Here is a 22467-nt window from a genome sequence, read left to right as displayed (position 1 = left end):
GGAACCTACTTAAAAATATAGATCAAAAAAAAGTAAAAAATAAGTTAAAAAAAAATAAAAACATACACGTATCTATGTTCTCAGGGCTCTGCAAGTCCCATTTGTTCACTTGAGAAAAGGATACCTAGTATGTGCAAAGTAGAGGGAGTTAAGAATCCCTTAAAAGAAGTGCCGTGGGAGAAATTTCCAGTTATAAAGTACGTCCTGGGGGTGGAATGGGCAGCGTGGTGGCTATAGTTAATAATGCTGTATCGCATGTTTGAAGGTTACTAAGGGAGCAGATCTCAAAAGTTCTCATGGTCAGAAAAGGAAACTTTGTAGCTATATGTGGCGAAAGGTACCAAGATTTATTGTGATCATTTCATGATATACACACAAATATTGAACCGTGATGTTGCACGCCTGAAACTAATTTGTCAGTTATATCTCAGTTTAAAGAACATTGGGATCTCTGGGCAGGTGAGGGCTCCGTGGGAAGACTCTAGTCAATCCCTGTCACCCACGTCTTCCAGAAAAGAAGTATAATACGAACTGGTTTTGAATACGGTGTCATCATTGGTAGGATCCGCAGTATATGTACACAGAGTGTGGGACGAGCATCATAAGGCTACCCTTAATATCCTCTTGGGCAGCTCCAGCGAATCGTGAAGTCCCCATCATAATCCCCTGGGAGGCTTTTCTCAAATGCACACATTCCTAGGGGATTCTGATACTCATCATGTTTTGCGATTCCTAGGTTGAGTCAAACAATCTTTTAAATGGTGTATAGTGAAATTCCTGGAAATATGTAACTCATCACTTTTAAATTACAGCTAGAGATAAGCTGGTTATTTTCTGTTTAGGGTGGTTAGGGTAAGCTTGGTAGTTCTTAGGGATTGGGAACACTGGTGTGTGTGTGTGTGTGTGTGTGTGTGTATCTATACATATTTGCTGTTATTAGTTCTTTATAGGAATGGCAGGTGGCCGTCAACTTTACCAAATATCAGGCTGATCATTCCTGAAACGTGATATGGGGGTGATTGGTATCAAGGAGCAGACCCGTAAACTATGCACCAAATCTGGCTGCCTGAACCTGTAAACCCAGTCTAGTCACGTTGCCCTTACCCAGATCTCGATGGCTGTGGAAATAAACAAAGACCAGCCAAATGGGAAAGCAAAGGCTATCTATCCTGAGCTTGCCCCAGCAAGGGACTTGGCCACCATCACTAGAGTTTTGGCAGAGACCCAAAGGCAGGCAGAGGAGTGAGAGACCTTCGTGGTGGGAAACGGGAAAGCATCAGGTGTACCCTGATGGACGCTGGTGGCCTGGGAAAGAGGTGGGGTAACTAGAAGTGGGGCGTCCTGTGTGATTGGTCAGGCAGCGGTGCAGCTTTGGTTTTTTCTACTTGGCCCTAAGTTGGAAGCAGGGCTAAAAATTCAGGAAGCTGTTAATTACTGATCATGTCCTGGCCATTTGGGGTCAACTGTTAAGGAAGTTATTGTTGAGATCCCTGGAACATCCCGAGAGAGAGCAGTCTGGCCTCCCACAAGTCTGATGGGTAGCAGGCTGGCTTTGGGGGTGTTTGTCATAGGTAGGGGATTTCCTGGGTGTGTTGCTGCAGGTGGTGGATCATAGTTCTTTTATATATGGTGTGACCATTGTCTGTGTATTTGGTGCCTCAGTCTCTCTTTCAGGGAAAACTAGGGAGCCAGATCTTCACCATTGGGATTATTAATCATCTTCATAGTCAACTGTACTGGCCGTCAGATCAAGGGTCTGCTCCTTGATACCAGTCACCCCCATATCCCGTTTCAGGAGTGATCAGCCCGATATTTGGAAGAGTAAAGTTGATGGCCAGTTGTCAAGGTCTTCTTGAGCTCCTTGATGTTGTCCATCATGGCGATCAACCCATGGGAGAGCGGCTGCACAGAAACATTCAAGACTTGGGAGAAAATGCAACCAACCAGCATCACAACCACTGATAGGGTCCCTTCCAATAAGGTTCAGGAGCAGTTTCTCTCTGCCGTCTTTCCCAGTCGATGAAATCTCCTGGGCAAAGATTATGAAGAAGCTGTTTAGGAAGATGTTGTGGAAGGCAGCCTTAAGCTATTGGCGGTAGGACCCTGGTGATAGTTTGCATGAAGCCGGTCAGTCTGGTCAGTCTGGTATCGGGGTTGAAATCCCTAGACACAGGCCTTCCAGTTCCTAATTCGTAGGGGATAACCGATGTGTCCCTGAGGGAGTCGACTGTATGTTGTGTATAGTGTGCAAGACTACAGGGAGTGCCTTTGGCCAAGGGAGCTCAAGGGTTTCTGAAAGTTTTGCTAATTTCAATTTAAGGATGACATTGGTCCTTTCTACTTTTACCAGAAGATGGTGGGTGATGAGCACAGGATAGTTTTTTTTTTTTAAGATTTTATTTATTTATTTGACAGAGCGAGAGAGCACAAGCAGGGGGAGCAGTAGAGGGAGAGGGAGAAGCAGGCTCCCCGCTGAGCAAGGAGCCCGATGCGGGACTCAATCCCAGGACCCTGGGATCATGACCTGAGCCGAAGGCAGATGCTTCACCAACTGAGCCACCCAGGCGCCCTAGAAGTGCATTTAAAAGTTCCTGGGGGCACCTTGGTGTGGCACAGCTGGTTAAGCATCCCAACTTTTGGTCTTGGTTCCTGGTCTCGGGGTTGTGGATCGAGCCCCATTTCGGGCTCTGTGCTCAGCGCAGAGTCTGCTTGGGGTTTTCGCTCCCTCTGCTCCTCCCGCTCATGCTTCTCTCTCTCTCTCTCTCTCTCTCTCTCTCAAACAAATGAATAAATCTTAAGAAAAAAAATAAAAGTTCTTTAACTTGCTGTCCATCTACGATGGGGGCTCCAGCAGAAGAGAGAACCTGCCGTGTTTCCCAAGCACCCCCAAATCGGCTGCTTTTCCAAAAGCATAACCCTGCTGTGGGCACATACCGTTCTTCTGTGGTCTTCGCTGGGGAAGCACAGTAGGGTCTGCCGTCTGTGTTGCTTGCGGGTGGAGGACTGTATCCCAAAGGAGAGCTCATACTAGGGGGTAGCACATCCTGCCTGATAATCTCTAGCTTCAGTGCTAAGGTACGATTCACCAGCAAATACTACTAGGTCAGAGTTGTCAAGAAGGGTCTCGGATAAAGCTGAGTGAGGTACGGAGAGTTCCCTAGAGCAGGGAACACAATCACCAGGCTGCCCTGCTTCTGGCAGTTTAGGGGAGTGGCAGGGCTCAGGGGGGTTGCGGGGGCGAATGGTAGTGTGAGAGAAAAGGATGTACCAACAGAATCTCCCAAGCGGTTAATCCGCTGGCTGAAAAATGCCGTGTGTTGTCAGCAGCAGTATCTGTGCTTTATGAGGAACTGTGAGGTCTGGGCCGGGGGGTGGGGGAGTCTAGAACTCGCTCATCAGAAGCATCCACAGCTTTTGAGGCATAGAAGCCATTGCCTGAACACAAGAGGGAGAAGCCTTTGCATTGGGGTCAAGAGTAAGACTATGATAAACACGGGGCTTTTGGTGGTTTCCCTGAGCTTGAGTTAAAACCCCAAGGGTTTGTCCAGATGGCCCAGGTGCAAATAGACAAAAAGGTTTTGGGTTTTTTTTTTTTTTTTTTTTGTGGTTAGGGATGCCTGGGCTCTAAAGAGGATGTAGAGAAGCCTTCTTCAGATTCCGGAAGCCTGTTTACGTAGGGGCCTCCTGAGCAGAGGGTCCGTCACTACGGACTTAGTCAATTCATAAAGAGGTATTGCAGTCTCAGGGAAACTTGGCTCCTGCTGTCTGCAATATCCAGCTAAACCTAGAAATCCTACATAGGTCAGACCCTAAATGAACTGTGTTCTCGCAGAATGGTGATTTTGCTTTTGAAACTGTGTCCCTTTTGTGCCAAGGCTAAGGACAAGAAAATGGGATTTTTTAAGGTGGGCTTCTTCCTTCTCTGCACAAAGTAGGAGCTCTGGTACCTAGTGTACCAGAACTGAATCACAAGGGAAATTTAGGTGTTTACGATTCTTGATTGAGGGATGGAGATAAAAAGGGGGGGGCTTGACTGTACAGATCCACTGCTGTCCTTTGCAGTGAAAGCAAAGAGTTACTGGCTTTCTCTCGGTGTAGAGGCACGCTGAGCAAGGCAGACCAGAGACCCACCACATTGTGGCAAGTGGCTTCCGGCGGAATTGATGTCAGGATGGTACTGGGTTAGGTATTAGTGGCGAGTGAGGGATCACCATCTTGGTGATGGCCCCGACGTCTTGCATAAATCAGCTGGCCTCATTCATTTGATTTTTTTTTTTTTTTTTTTTTTTTTTTTTTTAGTGGCAGTTAAAGGGCCAGTCCAGGGAATGAGAAGACCTCTAGCTATGACTTTCAGCTCTAGGTTTGATTCCCTTCATTTGCCTTGAAGGGATGCTGGAGAAGATTAGGTAGCATTTGGTAGGAGCCATCTGAACTTTTATGCATCTTGCAGCAATTATTGGGCTGTGTCAGTAGAATATTAAGGCCGTGGAATGTCAGGTGCAGGGTCAAGATTCTTGTCTGGGGCCTGCGTCCAATATAATAGAGGAGGCAAGTTCTATCCAGAACAGCCCGGACTTGACTATGAATAGAGGAGTCCTCTGGGACCTCAAGACATGGTTCCCTCCGGTATGCCTTTGATACAGTTCCATCTGCAAAGTCAGTCTCGGCCTCTGAAATTCTGCAGGGGTGGTAATCACAGCAGGAAGGCGGGTTTCTTAAGGGTTCAAGGGTTCCAGTTAAAGACTGGGAGATTGGGAAAACCTGTGGCTTATTTGAAATACCAACCACCTCTGTGGTATGTGTAGCCCGAGGCTGAGGTTGGGCAGGGGTGACAGGGTTGTACATAGAAAGAGTGGCAGGCGTCCATGAGGCGTTGATGAAGATGACCATCTGTATTTACAGTTAATTCCCCTGGAGTGTTTAATGAGTGCGTTTTGCCTTCCGCAAGCACTCTCGCTGACCTGAAACAAGAGACTTTTCTTTGTCTCGGTTTATCTTTCCTAGTGTCCCTTCTGTTCACAGTATCTGCAAGTTGTCCTTGTAGTAGGTGGTTGGCTGGGGGCGTTGGGGGATGGGCCCCCCAGCTGTCTCTCCGCAGGGCCCCACGCTTACTTTGGGTCTTGTCTCATTTTTGTCCCAAAGTCCTTTCCAAGTGTTCTGCATGTGTTGTCGTTCAGCGAAAGGGCTATTTTTCATATCAGGTTCTGTTTTCATATGAGGGCTCTGATTTCAGTTTTAATTTTCTCACGGACCTAAGGAGACAAAAGGGTGGCTAATAGTGACATGTCAGCACCTTCTCTGACTCCCAAACGACAGGTAGCATGGGCGGGCAGAAGACCAAAAAAGAATGAGCTCTGGATCAAGGCCAAGGTCTCAGGACCCGAAACTGTTAACAGGAGAACCTCCTCTGGTTTTCCTGGTAGCCTGCAGTAGAGTTGGTCCAAATGGATGCCTGTTGGGTGAGAACCACAAACTCATGGGTCTAGGAGATCGGCGCACGTAACAGGCTGTGTCCTGGACTCTAGTCTTCCTCTGTGACAACACTTAACCCAGCACTGCAAAAAAATAGCACAAGACACAGAAAAAGGGATGAAAAGGAATGACCTGATGCCACCAAGGATGCCAAACAAATGGGAACCAATGGTATCCAGGTACCAAACCAAAGAGGAAATGGCCAAGGAGCTCACTGTAAAGAGATTGGGGTCTGGACCTGGCCCCAATTTACCACGTCCTCTTGAACGGCACATACCACGAGCAAAAAGGCACAAGGGGCCTCTGTGGGTACCACATCTGGTTGGATGCTGGGGTCCATGTTTGGTAGTGTGGGCCAGGTCTTGGGGGGCCTCCATGATGGGTTGTGGAAATAAAGACCAGCCTGATGCAAAAAGCAAAGGCCATTCATTTTAAGCTTGCTCCCGCAAGGGAGTCAGCCACCACCACTTGAATTTTGGCAGAGACCCAGAGGCAGGCAGAGGGGTAGGAGAGCTTTGCGGTGGGACAAAGGGAGGGCTCAGGTGGGCCCGATGGCCTGGGAAAGCCGGAGGCGAGCTGGGTAGAACTGAGGCATCCGGTGGGATTGGTCAGGGGTGCACGTTTGCTTCTCTCTGGTTGGTCCTAAGTTGGAAGCAGGGACAAATGTTAGGGAAGGGGTCAATTACTAATCAAGTCGTGGCTGTTTGGGGTCAGTTATTGCAGAAGTCGTGATTTAGTTCCCTGCATTGTCCCTGGAGTCTGATGTGTCCCCGGCTGGCTTCGTGGGTGGTTTATTGTAGATCAGGGGTTGGTTTTCTGGACGGGTTGCGGTAGGCTGTGGATCAGAGTTCTGTTTTTACCTGCGGTCTGACGATTGCCCGTTTGAATATTCAGTTCCTCACCGTTGACCAAAGAAACCCTCCTGGCTTGGGGCATCCCTCTGTGTCCTGTGTGGGTTTACTAAGTAGAGTGTGATGGTACCTTGGGATCCATAAGGCCCTTCCCGTCTTCCATTCCCACTCAGCCTCTCCTTTTGTGTGGTCATCTCTCTCTGTGGATGACCGTGTCCTGGGAGCTCTGGAAGTCTGTGCCCAAAGCCCGTGAGGGCCTGCAGGAAGCACCAAGGGAGGGAACATACAAGGCTGCTGACCTCTGCATTTTGAGAACGTGCTAGTCTAGGAAAATAGGACATAGCAGTTTGGAAGTACGGAACTCTTAGAAGTTGGAAATAGTTTGTCCTGGGAACTTCATTTCCTTATAACTGGCGCTTCTCTTAACCGTTAGGCTCCCAAAGGCCGAAAATAGCCTCTGAACGTGCGTTCTGAGATCCAGAACGCTGGGCAGGGGACTTGCCCTGGGCCTCCCAGAACCTTCTGGAAACCAAAGGAGAGAGCACGTGCGAGGTCTCTGGCTCACTGTGGGCTCCACACCGGGCCATGAGAGCAAATTCTCGGAAGTGACATGGGACCAGCTTATTCCCCAGGGGCGGCCAGTTTTCCACGGAATTAACCTCTGTTAAATATTTCCACTTCTAGGTCTGTGGTCAGGGATCATCATCTGTGTGATCACGCAGTCTCTGTGTTTTCTCAGCTTTATTGCTCAGCTAGATTGGGAAAAAGCCTGTGAGGAGGTAACTATGCACAGTGCTGGCCGGGTAAAGATTCCTGTCCTAGAAAACAAACAGAATCAGCTCAGGCGCTCTCTCTCATTCTGGAAGGGTCCTTCCCCTTTTATCGCCAATTCTACTTTGTCATTGTTGTTTTAGCTGCATTTAATTCAGATGCCAGGGGCCAGATGACCCTGGATGTTAATCCATTCCCCTTTGTTTTATTCATCGAATAAAAAAAACAGGGGTTCCTTTCTTCCTTGTATCCCATAGTAAGCTACCACCCTTACGCCTGAAAAGCCAATTTTAGGACAAGATTTGGAACTGGAGAGAGGTTGGATGCCAGCAAATTTATCCTGATACTGTTTTTTATGATCCCCAAATATTTCATGAAGATAACCTGCATCCATCTGTCTCTCCAACTTGCTAGGGTCAGTGTGGGTCTAAAAATAGATGGTAGATCAAAGAGGTAAAGGGAAGGGCAAGGAAGGGATGCTATGATCTTGGGGTCCTACCTTCCCCCTAATGTGCTTTTCCATCCATCCTTCCCTCACCCACGGATCCCATGTCAATCATTCGGAGAGACGATTCCATAGTTGTAGACTAGAGAAGCTCCAACCACATGTCAGCTAAAGAAAATGCCTTGGTTTTTCCTACACTGGGTAGTCAAGTCAAATGTTCTATTAGCACTATGTTCTATCAACACCAAATAAAGCCTTGTGGATTTACTTCGAGTTTCATCTTCTAGGCTCAGATCCATGCCAATTTGAGCCTCAATACGGCCCACGGTGGGACTTCTGCTGCCTGTCGGGACCCAGGTATGGAATAACTGCCTCAGCTCTTGGAACAGGCCTCTCCGGGGGGTCCCGGAGGGGCCATCGGTGGGACACAGCTAGATTTGCTGCCATGAGCTCCCACTGAACTCGGGCAATAAAGTTTCAGAAACAAATGATAAAAGTCACACAAACTGGAGGTAAACAGACTTGGAAGTTTGTTTGCTTGCATTCCAGATATTAATACACTACAGTAGATGATGAGAGGCTACAGGTCATCCATTCCTTGGCTTACTCATATAAGCGTTTCACAAACAGGCATTTCTAATGCTTGGTGATCCTGTGCTGTGACCTTATCTTGGAGACTGACATGTTTGTGTACGTGGGGTTTCCCCATCCCCCAGGCCAACACACAGGTGGGCTTTAAACAGATTACTGTTTTTAACTGTTGCTTCTGGGGAGCAGCATGCAACTGTGGGTATTGTTTTCCTTCTGTCCAATTAGTAACCCCCCGCCCCTCCAGATTCCCAGTTCCTCGGGCAGTGAGTCATGGACTCACACTCTGTTCCTTTGCTTCTTTCTAACCGAACCCCTTTGAGCTCACAGGCCGGTTGAATTACAGCTGGCCCCCATTCTGCCATTCCCACTAGTTCTCGTTTACTTTGTCCAGTTCCCTGTGTGCCTGGTTATCTTTGATTGTGTTCCAGATCTTGGATTTGAATATGGTCTGTAGAAGTAATTGGAGGCCAATAATGATACCGGTCTTCAGAGAGGATTTTCCTTTGCTTCCATCAAACTCTTACTTAGGGTTACTAGCTGTGTAGGGCAATTTCAACAACCGAGCTTCCTGGACCACCCAGCTGACTTGGGAAGCAACGGGGGTGAGGGCTGGTTGACTTCTGGTTCGTCCTTACTTCTTGGACACAGCCCTTGAGTTTCAGCCTGAAGTAGAGAGGGGTTTACCTCGGTAGGGACTGAACTCCCCAAAGCATCGCTCAATCCAGATGGAGAATTCTCAGGTCCAGAGCGGCCCCAAAGGCTGGGTCCCACCTCTGGGTCTCCAACTTCCCCTAGATCTTACCCTGGTGACTTTTTGTTGCCTTGGTAGCACCCTTGACACCTTCAAGATGGTACTTTTCATTTATTTTGTCCAGCTTTCATAATTATCTTCAGAGGATGATTGGTCCAAATTTTCTACCATCTACCACTTATAAAAGCAGGGTAATAATACCTCATAGTACCTCATACTACTGTCGTGAGAGACAAGTGAGCTTTGTACGTGTTAAGTGCTGAGAACGATGTCCGATGTGGAAAAAGCATTTTTTTAAAAAGATGATTTATTTGAGAGGGGCCAAGGGAGAGGGAGGAGCCGACTCCTCCGCTGAGGAGAAAGCATTTTGTAAGAGTGAGAGCTGGTGTTACTTTATTGGGAATTCTTTTCTCTCACAACTGCAAGGGCATCGTCACATTCCTAATATCCACTATGCTTTACGAAGAAGTCCGATGCCCATCTTCTTGTTCTGTTAGGTTAACTGCCTTTATTTTTTCCTTCGGGAGGTGTGGGAAGACTGGATGTCCATCTGAGTCACTATCCTGCTGGATGCTCAGTAGGCCTTCTGATGTGAAGATTCACATCTCTCTTCAGTTCCGGGGATGGCCTTGAATTACTTCTTTGGATATTTTTCTCCTCCATTGGCCTTGTTTTCCTTCTGGACTGCTAATTAGGTGGCCCCCTGAAAACTTCCCTTATGAACCTTAACTTCGAGAGCCCCCGTATTTCTCTAGTTCTTGTGGTGGGGCAGAGCTCCCTAGAAGACCCAAGCCGACAACAGTAGGATTCAGTCAGAGTTTGTGAGTGAACAAACAGAGAGGCCCTCTGAGATGAAATTTCTTTTATTTATCCAAGGTAGCAACTACTACTTTCTGAATAAACTTTCCCTTGGCTAGGAACACGTATATATATGGCATCTTTTATACAAATGAAAAAAATATCCTTTTACACTGCTAACTAAGTTCCTTTTTCCCTTCAGTCGCTTCAGTGGGCCCTGAGAACCGTGGAGGAATTTTAATGAGAGATCTTAGAAGAAAAGATGAGGTTCGTTTGGACCTGCACATAAGCCAAGAAGAACATGTTCAGGCGGATCCAAGGGACACGGCTATGTTGACTGGGAAACAGTTGGTGGTGCGGCGTGGGCTTCTGTTCCTGGGGCTCATTTCCGTCTTGCTCATAGGGATTTTAGTGAGAGTATATGTCGGCGGAGTTGAGTGATAGGCAAGAGAGAGAGTCAAGTGATACTTAAAAATTCATAGGCCCAATGGTGGGAATTGGTTTTCAGTTAAGTTAGTTTCAACTGTGCCTATGGGTGTCAAGAATTGAGAGTTCAAAGTTAATGTTTTCAAATGAAGAAAAGGAACTAAGGTACAATGTTCTTGTCCAAGACAATGTCTGAGAGTTTATAGAGTGATGATCATTCAGTTCATGCACCATTGTCTCAACCAAGGACCACTGTGTACTGACTGCATTCATCTAATAGCTTTGATAGTTTACTGTTTCTTTAGTTAAAACCCATGTACTGAGTGCTTAAGGTTTCCTACTGTTTGAGTTATTTAAAATATATTTTGCAATGTATCTCTCCTTGTGCCTTTAGTGATTATTCAACGGGCGAATGGCATTCGTTAATATTCAGTTGGGATCCAGATCTCAGGCGCTATGGGCAATGGTGTCGCTTGAGAAACTGAAAGAGGAGAAGACCTAGATTAAGCAGAAAGGAGCCAGATGGCACTGATGAGCAAGCTTCCTCTTAAGGACCTGTCTTAAAATCTGGGCTGACATGGATTGGCAGAGACAAAGAGGAAGCTGTGGGCCTCACTGAGAAACCGGCACTTCATTTTTCTAGAGTGGTAGGCATCCCACAGAGAGGAATAAAGGGTTTGAAGAGCTAATCCAGGTGGAGGAAGAAGTCAGACCCTTTCCTGTGTTGATAGAAGAGGGGAGGCAGAAGAAATGAAGAGAGGGGTCCAGGAGAGGGGAGGCTAGGGGCAGGGGTCCTGTCTTTGTCTTTAAGAAGGCACCCCAGCGGGGCACCAGGGTGGCTCAGTTGGTTAAGCGTCTGTCTTTGGCTCAGGTCATGATCCCAGGGTCTTGGGATGGAGCCCCACATCCACATGGAGCCCCATATCGGTTCCCTGCTGAGCAGGGAGCCTGCTTCTCTCTCTCCCTCTGCTTGCGCTCTTTGTCAGATAAATAAAATCTTAAAAAAAAAAGGCACCCCAACTTTGGGTGGCAAACATGGTACATCCAGGAGGTTTTGTGCGGTTGTGTCTCAAAAGGATGGGGTTTCCATGAATGCTCCCTCCTCCCCGCCCCCCTCCCTTGGAGAATAGTTGGGGAAGTCTTTGGAGCTGTGAAAGTCCAAACTACCATTGCTAATTCGTCTGGGGGTCAGAGCACAAGACTGTTCAGATGGTTAAGTGTCTGCCTTCGGCTTGGGTCATGATCCCAGGGTCCTGGGATCGAGCACCACATCGGGCTCCTGGCTCCGTGGGGGAGCCTGCTTCTCCCTCTTCCTCTCTCCCTGCTCATGCTCTCTCTCTCTATCACTGTGTCTCAAATGAATAATATCTTAAAAAAAAAGGGGGGGCCTTGGATTAAGCAGTAACCAAGTCCTACTTGGATTCTGCCTTCCCGGGGGTGGGGCCACACCCCTTAACGCCGCAAGCCTCACTATTAAGTACACTGGGTGCTTGGGTGGATACAAAGAGCTAGGCCTCGCCTTTGCCTTGAAAGAACAGATAATGGACCAGATTAAAAAAAGTGCTACCGCGAATGAAAAGCACCCAGGGCCACCTTCAGGCATCTCCACCCTCAAATGCTTGCTTCTTGGAGGACCATTTTGCAGGGGCGAAGATAAAGGCCTGCCCTTAGGGTTGGACCCCAGCAACGCCTCCTCTCTCAGCTCTTTGTTAGGAAGTTCATACACACCCTCTTCCTTTAGTCTCGGACAGATACTCCCTAGCCTTCTAGAGACTTCTCACAGTGTCTGCCCCTCTTCCTCAGGTAGGAGCCCCAAGGATGGGGGATGGGAAGGCTTATCTGCTGATCTCAAACTGCCTGCGAGGAGCGCATCCCCGGGGGAATACTTTAACACACCCGTAACCCGAGGCAGAAGGAGAGGTCACCCGAAAGGGCAGCGAGGTGCGAGGCAGGGAACTACGAATTCGCCCTCTCCAACACCCCGCCCCCGGCATATTTCACTCTAAGGGCCTACGGTCTCCTTTGTCCTGGCAGAACGCCCCCGCACGCGGCCTCCCACGCCCGCAGATCGCGTCCGACCCTTCGGGGTCTCCGCGCCCCGCCCCCAGCCCCCGGGGATCTGCGCACCGCGACGGTTGGCGGGGGGGCGTCCGGGGTGGCGCGGCCAGCCCGCCTCTCCCGCCCCCATCTCCATCCCCATCCCCACCCCCCGCCGCGTCTGCAGGTGGGGAGGTCCGCGGGCGCGCGGGGCGGGGCGGGGCGGGGCGGGGCGGAGCCGCCCCCAGCCCACCGCCGCCTCCCACGCGCCAGTGCCCGCGCCAGCATGGAGCCCCCCAACACCGCCGCCGCCGCCGCCGCCGCCCCCGCCGCCCCCACGGACAGCGCCCAGCGGCCCGACACCCCGGGCTGGCGCGGCTGCCTGCGAGGCCTGCGTGGCGCGCTGCCGCCCGACGTGCGACAGGAGGCGGCCGCGCTGGTGGCGCTCGCCGGCCCCGTGGTGAGTGCGCCCCCTCCCCCGACGGCGGCCCGGCCCCGGCGCTCCCGGAGCCTCCCCCCGCCCCCGCCCCGGGCCGGCGGGCGGGCTGGCTCGGTGTCAGCTCGTGCTGTCCTTCCTTTTCGCTCGGCAGTTCCTGGCGCAGCTGATGATCTTCCTCATCAGCGTCGTCAGTTCCATCTTCTGCGGACATCTGGGCAAAGTGGAGCTGGACGCCGTTATGCTCGCAGTGTCGGTAGGTGTCGTTGCTTTCATCTTTTCTTTGGGGTCGACCCCGTGGTAAAGCCTCGGAATTTGCATTGTATTACACGGCTGCTGTCTTCCCTTGCAGAGTCGGACCTTGACCCCGGGGCACCTTGCTTTGCCTTATCTTTAGATTTGAAGGAAGATTGGGTCAGCTACTTAAGGAGGAGTTTCCGTCTTCGTCGTCATCCCGCCGTGGCCGAGCGGCCCGGGATTGCAAGGAACTGGTAGCAATGGTAGAAACTGTGCGGGTGAATCGAACAGCACTGCATTTTTTCTTCCTGTTATAAAATCAACCCAAACCAAAGAACTTAGAGGTGTTGTAGGTTGTCTGCCGTGACTTCGAATTACACAGTTCATCATGGGCGCGGTATTTTACACTCGTAATAACGTGTCTCCCCTTGGGCCGTGGATTGAAATGGGTTTTGGTTAGTGATGTGTGATGGAAAGGGGCGTCCCTCTTGCGTCTCATCCAGGCTTTCAGAGAAAGTGAAAAACACTTCCAAGGTGGTGATGGCAAAGGTGGTCTCTCTCAGTCTTAGAAGATGTCCCCTCCGTCCCCACTGGAGGCAATTATATGCCCTAAGGTTGTGGCGGGACCACAGAAGTTTCTCGTTTCACCTTTATGGTTGGGATGACTTCAGTATGTGGAATCAGACATTTTATTTACAGGTCTGTTATTGAGTGAACTAATACAGGTGAAGGAATATTTCTGCTTCCTTTCAAAGTTTAGATGGGGCCTCTAGAAAGAGTCAAGAAAGCAGAGAAGCTTTAAATACAGGCTGTTAACTGTGTCCCCTGGAGAGGATGAACTTGACCCCTCCCCCCACATAGGTCCCTGTGGCCCCGAGACACCTTGTACTCCTGGTCATTCTTTTGGCTGTGAACAGATATTAACAGTGGGTTATTATTGGAAACTTGAAGGGACACTTTCTCTCTGTTTCTCTACAGGGCCCACAGTTGGGGGTCTAACTTTTCCTATCACAGCTTCCTTTCTTAAAAATTTCTTTTAATTAACTTTTTTAATGAGATACAGTTAACACACAGATATATAATGTAACAGTTTGATATTTGTATATATTGTGAAAGAATCACCACAATAAATTTAGTTAACGTCTGTCACTATACACGGATTTTTTTCCATGTGATGAAATCTTTCTAATATTTACTCTTAGTAACTTTCAAATGTACAATACAATATTATTAATTGTAGTCACTATGCTATACATTGCATCCCCACACTTTATATATTTTGTAACTGGAACTTTGTACCTTTTGACTGCCTTTACCCAGCTCCCCCCCCCCCAAGTCTCTGGTAATACCCAGTCTGCTCTCTGCCTCTCTGAGTTCAGTTTTCCTTTGTTTAGATTCCACACGTGAGATTATATGGCGTTTGCCTTTGACTGGCTTATTTCACTTAGCATAATACCCTCAGTGTCCATCCATGTTGTTACAAATGGCAAGATTTCCTTTTTATGGCTGAATAATATTCCACTGTGCATGTGTGTGCAGGCACGTGCACACGGGTGTGGACCACATTTTTCTTTATCCATGCATCCATCAGTGGACACTTAGGTTGTTTCCATATCTTGGCTTACGAATAATGCTGCAGCAAACATGGGGGTGCAGATATCTTTTTGAGTTAGTGTTTTCATTTTCTTTGGTTAAATACCCAGGAGTGGGATTTTTGGATCATATGGTAGTTCTATTTTTAAGTTTTTGAGGAGCCTTCCTACTGTTTTCCCAAGTGGCTGCGACAGTTTGCATCCCCTCCAATAGCGCACAAGGGTTCCCCATCTTCTCCAACACTTGTTATTTCCTGTCACAGACCCTCACGGGTGTGCAGTGATAGTTCCTTGTGGTTTTAATTTGCATTTTCCTGAGGATGAGTGATGTTGAGCATCTTTTCTAGTATCCGTTGGCCATCTGTGTGTCTTCTTTGGAAAGATTTCTGTTCAGATCCTCTGCCCAGTTTCTAATCAGATTGTTTGGGGTTCTTTTGCTCTTGAGTTGGATGAGTTCTTCATCTATTTGGAGATGAACTCTTTATCAGATTCATGATTTGCAAATATTTTCTCCCGCTCTGTAGGTTGGCTTTCCATCTCGTTGGTGGTTTCCTTTACCGGGCGCAGGCTTTTGCGTTTGGTGTAGTCCCGCTTGCTTGTTTTGGCTTCTGGTTGCCTTTGTTTTTGGTGTCAAATCCAAAAAATCATCGCCAAGACCAATGTCGAAGAGCTTACTGCCTGTGTTTTCTTCTAGGAGTTTAATCGCTTCAGGTCTTGCGTTCAGACCTTTAATCCACTTTGAGTTATTTTTTTGTATATGGTATAAGAATGTGGCCCAGTCCCATTCTTTGCGCTGTGCTGGCCAGTTCTCCCAACACCCTTTATTGAATTGTCTTTTTGCAGTGCCTGTGTTTGGACGTTCCCTCCAGATAGATCATCCTGTACTCTTCCCTGTGAGTGCTATCCAGTGGCCGGAAAAGGCGGTGTTCATCAAACTGCACGCTCATCTCTTTGGGTGTGTGGGCCCCACCTCCCTCCATCTCACTGGCTTCCAGGAACCCCCCCAAATCCACTTCAGGACTCACACACTGCACATGTCTGTCCCTCAGCATGGACCCACGGGAGATGTTTTAAACTTTACTTTCCCACTAGCAACCTTTTATTCTGTCAAAATTCCCCACACCTCCCGCCTGCCATTTGACCTCGTGGGGTCTTCCCATGCCGTGGCCCCTCCATCTTCTCTCCTTCCCAGGATGGTGGGCCAGTCCCTGCCTGGCCTCCCCTCCCCTGCCCCTCAACACCTGATCTCCATTACTCCCCTCTTCAAGACCAGCCTTCTGCCTGTGTTCCAGGACCATCCTTCCTCTTCCATTTCTTCTCTTTAATTGGTCCCTCTGCACTATGATAAACGTTTCCAACTCCCTCCTTTTCTGTAAAAACCATCTCCAGCTGCTTGTTTCCCTGCCCAGCCCCCTGTCTGGCCTCTAGCCACTTACGCTCTTTGCCAGAAAGTCTGTCTTATGTCTCCATTTCCTTTCCCCCCCGTTGCAGGCTGGCCTGTATCTCTCCACCACTCTATTTAACGTACCCTGACTAATGTTGTCAGTGACACCCCGGTTCTTCCTTCTCTAGAGGTCTCTCCCTAACCTGGCCTCAGCATCTCCTGGCCTCCTAGGGACTCTGCCTCCGCTTTGCTTCCACTGCTAGTTCTCCTCGGTTCTCCTGCCCCTCTCTGACAGGTGTACCTCTGTCCCTTCCCCTCCTCCTCCTGTTCGTTGGTGCCTCTCAAATTTGTGTCTCCCTCCTTGACCGAGGTGCCCCCGCCCACGGCCAAGCGCCCCATGATCCATCGGCTTGAATACGCCAGGACCCTCTCACACTCAGAAAATATGGGACGCTCTGGTGGCCATCCTCCCTGACAGTACCTAGACACTCCCCTCTGTTTTTACACCCCACCTCCCCATCGGCCAGCAAGCCCTGCTAACTTCGTTTCCCGCCTTTCTTAAAATGACTCCTCTTCTGTTTCCTGCTACCACCGTCCTGGCCCAGCCTTCACCCTTCCTGCCAGCCCTGGGCCGCCCCTCCCCTGGCCCTGATTCCCATCTCCTCTAGTCCCAGCCATAAAAAACAATCAAGCCACTCCCTGGCTTAACCCCCTTCATTGGTCCCGTCACCAGACAGTGAAATCCAGGCACGGGGCGTCCTGCCTGTGGGTGCCCACTGCGTTCTGTGACCTGCCTGTGAGGCTGGGGCGGATCCTTCTAGACACGGCTTAGGGGCATCTGCAGAACGCTTTCCCGGAAGCCCCAGGCAGGGCCTGTCCTTCGGGGGCTCTGCCACATTCTCTGTCTCTGTGTGCCCTCCTGCTGGTCCACCAGCTCATGTTAAGTTTTGCCAAGCCTGGTTCCTGGCACAGATCTGGCCCAAGCGGATATTTCAGAGAAGTCCATAGCTCCGGGGAACTGTGAGCTGGGCCTCACCTAGGCACCTCCTGATCATCTTCCCAGCGCTGTTCCTTTATGCTTTTCCGTCCCAAATCACCCGATGATAAGAGCGTAAGAAGAGTTCCTACTATTTGAAGAAAAAGGTTCATAGGTACAGCGGAACTAGAAACCTAAAGTTCAGTTAATAGGCCTGAAAAGGGAATTTCCTGCGAAGGTTGGTATATCCCAAAGAGAGGAATTTCTGTAGCTAAGGTCTGAGGTCAGGGGGTCTGTGCCTGTCCTTCCTTGGGCAGTGGGCAGTTAGACTGTGCTTTTAACCAGCTCTTAAACGGTAACTAATTGCTGAGATGACAGCAGGCCCAATATCAAGAAAACTGTTCACGAAAGCTAGATACGTTTAAAAGTGTTTTGCCTTGTGAAAAATTCTGTACATGCAATGAGAGGACTTACAAAAGTGTTTGTTTTTTATATTTATTTTTTTTATTATTTAAAAGATTTTATTTACTTATTTGCGAGAGAGAGAGAAAGAGAGAGAGAAAGAGAACACGAGCAGGGGGAAGGGCAAGGGAGAAGCAGACTCCCCAATGAGCAGGGAGCCCGACGGGCTCGATCCCAGGACCCCGGGATCATGACTGGAGCTGAAGGCCGATGCTTAACTGACTGAGCCACCCAGGTGCCCCAAAGTGTTTGTTTTTTAAATAAAAGAACTTTTTAAAAAATATATATATTTTATTTTTTTAAAGTAATCTCTCCCCTGGACATGGGGCTCAAACTCACGACCCCGAGAACAAAAGTGACATGCTCTACCCACTGAGCCCACCACGTGCCCCCCCTGAACATTGATTTATACCCCACCGTGTTTCATGAAGAGTTTGAGTAGCTTTATAAAAATACCTTCAAGACAGAAGGGTAAATAATTAGTGGTAGGATAGGATCAAAGAAACTTGGATAGAAAAAGACTCAGCCGGGAGGGGTTAGCACGGGAGAAGCTGCAGATGGCCCTCCGGACTCCCTGCCCTGGTAGTTTCCAGAAATTTCCAGCACACCCCAGATGTTACCGAGCTATCTCTTCGGGGGAAGGATGGCCTTTCCTGATGTTGAGTCAGAGGAGTGTCTCTTGTAGCCTGGGGTGAAGTGGGGGACCGGCTGGGCATGCCGGCGGTCGTTTTTAGGGGGAAGGGATGACGTCCAAGCTCAGGGTTAGCGGCCCGTGACGGGAATACAAGGCAGGCTTTGCTTTGACAAAGGACTTGACCTGGGGAGAGACTTGAAGCCGTCGAGGAAGAGTAATAGCCGTGCTTTCCTTTCTTTTCCTGGAAGGCGGAGGCGTGTTTGGAGCTTTAGCCCTGACGCTGCCCTGGGCTGGCAGGCAGAGCACAACGTGTCTTGGGTGTGGGCACCTCCTACTGCTCCCTGGACCGGGGCCCAGGGGACTCACTCTGCGTATGGCCTGTCCCCGACTCCCGGGGGCTAGAGTCCGTGACCTTGGTCAGCCAAGAAGCTAACTCAGCGAGGGTTGACCTTCCTGCTCAGTGTGAGACCGGGGATGAGAACGAGGGCCTCCATCTCTCCCCAAACCCTGTCATTGCAAAACAGCACCTTGGGCTCTGACCCTTACCTGCAGGTTACTGTCTGTGCCCTTAATGGTCAGGGGCCCCGGGTGAGGCCGAGGCGAGAGGGTGACACAGAATGAGTCCCCGTTTCTCACTAGAGGATTGAAGCCTGGGGCCAGACTTCCCAGCCTCAGGCCACCCTCTGAATGACCGCGGCTTTCTGTGACTTGTTCAAGTGACCGTAAGATGGGAGTAGTGCTCACGACACCTCGCCATGGCAGGGGCCTGGGACGGGGCCTGCTTGTCCCATACGCTCAGTGCGGGTTTGCTGTCATTATTATTAAATGCACGTCGCAGACCAGGGGCATTGCTGTTAGGTATCAGTCACAACTTTTTCACACAGACACTGTAACGGGTGCTGGGTTGAGAAAAATTAGGTTGTTAAGCCATGTTGGTTGACTCGAAGTGATTGGGATCCGTTGGTCGGAGGCTATAGTTGTGTTTACAGTTGACAGTGGAAGGCCTTCAGCGTGGGATCACGGGTTGCTCCTTCGAGATAAGCTGCCTTACGTCACTCCTTGGTGTGGAGGGGCCTGCTGGCCGCGAGGCTGCCCCGGCCAGGCCCCGGGGTGCTGGCTGCAACTCTGTTGTTCCTTGCAGGTTGTGAACATTACTGGGATTTCCGTGGGGACTGGCTTGGCCTCGGCTTGTGACACACTCATGGCTCAGGTGAGTCCCCTCCACCCCTTCCCCACACACCTGTTGTGGTCAGTTCCCTTTCCTGTGGGACACAACGTAGGGGACTGTCCCCTTCATGGCTTTTGTTGCCTCTTCTTTGTCAAATTGTGTCTTCGGGGCCTGTGTGCTCGGGTGGGGCTGGATTTTCCTTCTTCTCTCCCGTTGTGATCTCTCCCACCCTAAAACTGTCCTCCTTCACCCGATGTTGAAGACTTACAGCTCCATCTCCCACCCCCATGTCTCTCTCCTGAGAGCCGGGCTTGAATGTCAGTCACGTCCCAGACACCTCAAACTCAGCTCTACCAGAACTAAGCTCGTCAGGCTTTCCCACCCGAACTCTTTCTCTCACAAGAATATACCACCCTCCGCTCATATCAGAATCCTTCTTTATCTCCCGTCTCTGTGTGTTAGCAGAGAATCTGCCCATTTCTCTCCATCTTCATTGGCTCTCACGGGATTGGGAACTCCGGGTTGGTGTGCTAGCGTAATCAGAGGTCAGATTCTGGTCCAGGCCTTTCACTCCTGGCTCTGTCTTCCATCTCACCCACCCGCTTTACAACCATAGTGGTTTCCCTACTAGGATCTGAGGTGCTTGGGGAGAAAGGCTTTCTCCCATTCAGCCTTTGGATCCCTATGGTTCAGCCTTGCGCTTGCTATGTAGTGGGTACCCTGGAAGTTTGTTGAATGAGTGAGAGGAAAGCAGAGAAGCAAGCAGAGATGGGTAGATGGGTGGACAGATGGTTGGTTGGATAGATGGATGACGGATGGGCAGGTGGGTGGGTGGAGGGACAGATGGATGGATAGATGGATGGTTGTGTGGATGGTTGGGTAGTTGGATGATGGATGGACAGGTGGATAGATGTTTATGTGGATGGTGGTTGGGTGCTTGGGTAGATGGATGATGGATGGTTGAGTAGGTGGTTGGGTAGATGGATGATGCATGGATGGGTGGGTGGGTAGAGGGATGGATGGGTGGATAGATGGTTGGGTGGGTGGTAGATGGATGATGGATAGATGGGTGGGTGGATGTATCAGATGAGTCCTGCCTTCAAACCCCAGTGCGTGGGAGAGTGAGGACAGTGTTATATCCCAAGGAAGGAGCAGCACTCAGCATATGTGGTATCTTCTGAGCTGTTGCACTCAGCTTCCTGGCAGTTTGTGCATGAAGGTATCCTGAGAGAGTTTTTATGGGCTAAGCTAAACACGGCTCTAAAGGATTTAGTGTAATTTAGGCTAGAGTTAGCTCTGGATTGGCATGGCATAGGATATGAATTTTTATTTTTATTTATTATTTATTTATTTATTTTATAAAATCTTTTTTTTTTTTAAGATTTTATTTATTTATTTGACAGAGAGAGACACAGCGAGAGAGGGAACACAAGCAGGGGGAGTGGGAGAGGGAGAGGCAGGCTTCCCGCGGAGCAGGGAGCCCGATGCGGGGCTCGATCCCAGGACCCTGGGATGATGACCTGAGCTGAAGGCAGATGCTTAACGACTGAGCCACCCAGGCACCCCAGGATATGAATTTTTATTTTAAACTAGTTTTTTGTACCTTTTTGCACCATTTCTGTTATTTTTATTCATATGGTTTTTAAAAAAAACAAAAAAGACTATATGTTTAATTTATTGCCCCACCTATCAGCATATAATGCACATCTTTCTGTATTAGTAAATATATCCCATAATAGCACATTGTTTCCTGGATTTTAAATAGCCTTTTAAAAAGATTGTAAAAAAATAAAATAAAAATAAGAAGATTGTAAAAAAATAATAAAAAATAAAATAAGAAGATAGTTAAAAGTCAAGCACATATAGAAGCCTCAAGTTACCTAGAAAACTTTGAAAAAGATGGGGGAAAAAATCACTAAAATTTAACCCTTCTGCGTTATCTCTGTTAACTTTTCGGTGAATGTCCTCCAAATATTTCCATCTGTGTACACTTGCACACCCACACCATTCTAAAATCTACGTGGTTTTACTACGTTTTCCTCCCATTAAACCATGTGTTTTGGAGAACACGTGGAATGAAGTAGGTACACACAGTCCCTTTAATATCTGCATAATATCCTATGTCATTTATCTTGCCATGATTTTTATTTAATTTGTTTCCATTGCCTCTTGTACCGTGCTTTAAGGTTGACCTCTTTTTGGGTGTGGAAAGAGACGGTCATTCGGGTTACTTGAAGGAAAGGGAGCGTGGGAAAAGCTCCGCGAGGCCCAGACTCGGCCAAGGCCACTGTGGGGACGTGGCCCCTTGGCCTCGGTCGGGTCTGCTTCTGTCTGGGGCCTGCCCTGTCCTCCCCTGGCCTGCTCTCTGCTCTGCGCTCTGGCCGCCCGGCGGCTGCTCACTCTGGCTTCTGGACCCTCATCCCTCTTAGACTTCAGCAGTTTATGTCATTTCCCTGCTGGGAACTCCCCGCTGACCCTGTCGCACCATGGAGGCCGCTGGGCCTGCTGCCGTGCCCCTCCCCGGTCCCAGCCACGCGGGCCGCCCTCCCGGGCCTCTCCCACATGGCTCTCAGCACACCTTGGCATTCTTTACCATTGTTATGTTTCTTCTCTCAAGTCCTTTGGAGGCAAGAACCTAAAACGCGTGGGGATCATCCTTCAAAGAGGAATCCTCATCCTGATGCTCTGTTGCTTTCCGTGCTGGGCCGTCTTCATCAATACGGAGCGCATCCTCCTGCTCTTGAAACAAGACCCCGAAGTCTCCAGGTCAGCAGCGTCTCTTCATGTCAGAACCCCAGGTTCAGAGTGAGTCACTGTCCGGTCCTCTGACCCATATCGACATGTTCGGCCGATTCCCTGGACTCGAACCCCGTGGCAAATGGAAGCTGTGACGTGCGGACCACAGGATAGAGGGCTGGTGGGGTCCACCTGACACGGGGTGACACGGGGTGATACGGTGACCTGGTGCCATGCCCAAAGTGAAAAGCTACGGGACAAGAACATGATACCCTTGGCCCAAGTCGACCTTTCCCGGAGTTGCTCCGTTGAGGTGTTTTGCAAACGCGCAGAGTATCTCTCGCCTCCCAGAGCAGAATAGGAACACAGTTGCCTTCACTTTTGATTTTAGAGTTGGGGTTTTTTTTTAACCTACAATTCCAGCAGGCTCTCTGGGATCATTTTCAGGGTATGTGGGATCCGGGGAGACATCTCTGCTTTTTCAGAAGACCGTTCCTCTGGCTTTAGTGTGAGATACACCTACAGTCCTGACTCAAAACATTTCTAAATTTTGCCCAACTTTCAGTTCATTTTGCTATGTTCATTCTACCTTTTCTGCTAAGAATGAGCTGAAAGATGTGAAGTCCGGCTTCCCTTTAGAAAGCAGACCCTCAGCAGGCCTGATGTAGGGTTAATTTGGTAGAAAAGGTATCTTAAGAGT

The 22467-nt window shown here is 49.3% G+C and overlaps 2 protein-coding genes across 4 annotated transcripts in view; both read left to right on the top strand.

The window, feature by feature from the left end:
* LOC112817054 (multidrug and toxin extrusion protein 1-like) overlaps positions 1-10943 on the top strand; it is a 36244-nt gene extending 25301 nt beyond the window's left edge. Inside the window, exons 15-17 of one of the 3 annotated variants that reach the window (XM_025863916.2) lie at positions 7008-7102; positions 7827-7896; positions 9882-10941. In XM_025863916.2, the coding sequence (XP_025719701.2) occupies positions 7008-7102; positions 7827-7896; positions 9882-10120 (404 nt within the window). In that variant the 3' untranslated portion in view covers positions 10121-10941. Of the gene's footprint in view, positions 1-7007; positions 7103-7826; positions 7897-9881 lie in introns of all 3 variants that reach the window. The other 2 variants (XM_073881513.1, XM_073881514.1) reach the window with 2 other exon arrangements.
* Positions 10944-12428: 1485 nt separating this feature from the next.
* LOC112817053 (multidrug and toxin extrusion protein 2-like) overlaps positions 12429-22467 on the top strand; it is a 61834-nt gene continuing 51795 nt past the window's right edge. Inside the window, exons 1-4 of the mRNA XM_025863915.2 lie at positions 12429-12602; positions 12733-12834; positions 19005-19073; positions 21649-21797. Of these exons, the coding sequence (XP_025719700.2) occupies positions 12429-12602; positions 12733-12834; positions 19005-19073; positions 21649-21797 (494 nt within the window). The remainder of the gene's footprint in view (positions 12603-12732; positions 12835-19004; positions 19074-21648; positions 21798-22467) is intronic.

Source organism: Callorhinus ursinus, unplaced genomic scaffold (assembly GCF_003265705.2).
Source record: "Callorhinus ursinus isolate GAN/ISIS: 27379988/994484 unplaced genomic scaffold, GSC_fseal_2.0 scaffold43, whole genome shotgun sequence".
In the NCBI taxonomy this organism is placed as follows: domain Eukaryota; kingdom Metazoa; phylum Chordata; class Mammalia; order Carnivora; family Otariidae; genus Callorhinus; species Callorhinus ursinus.
Note: the sequence above shows the minus strand (reverse complement) of the source record. Positions and strands in the feature narration are given on the sequence as shown.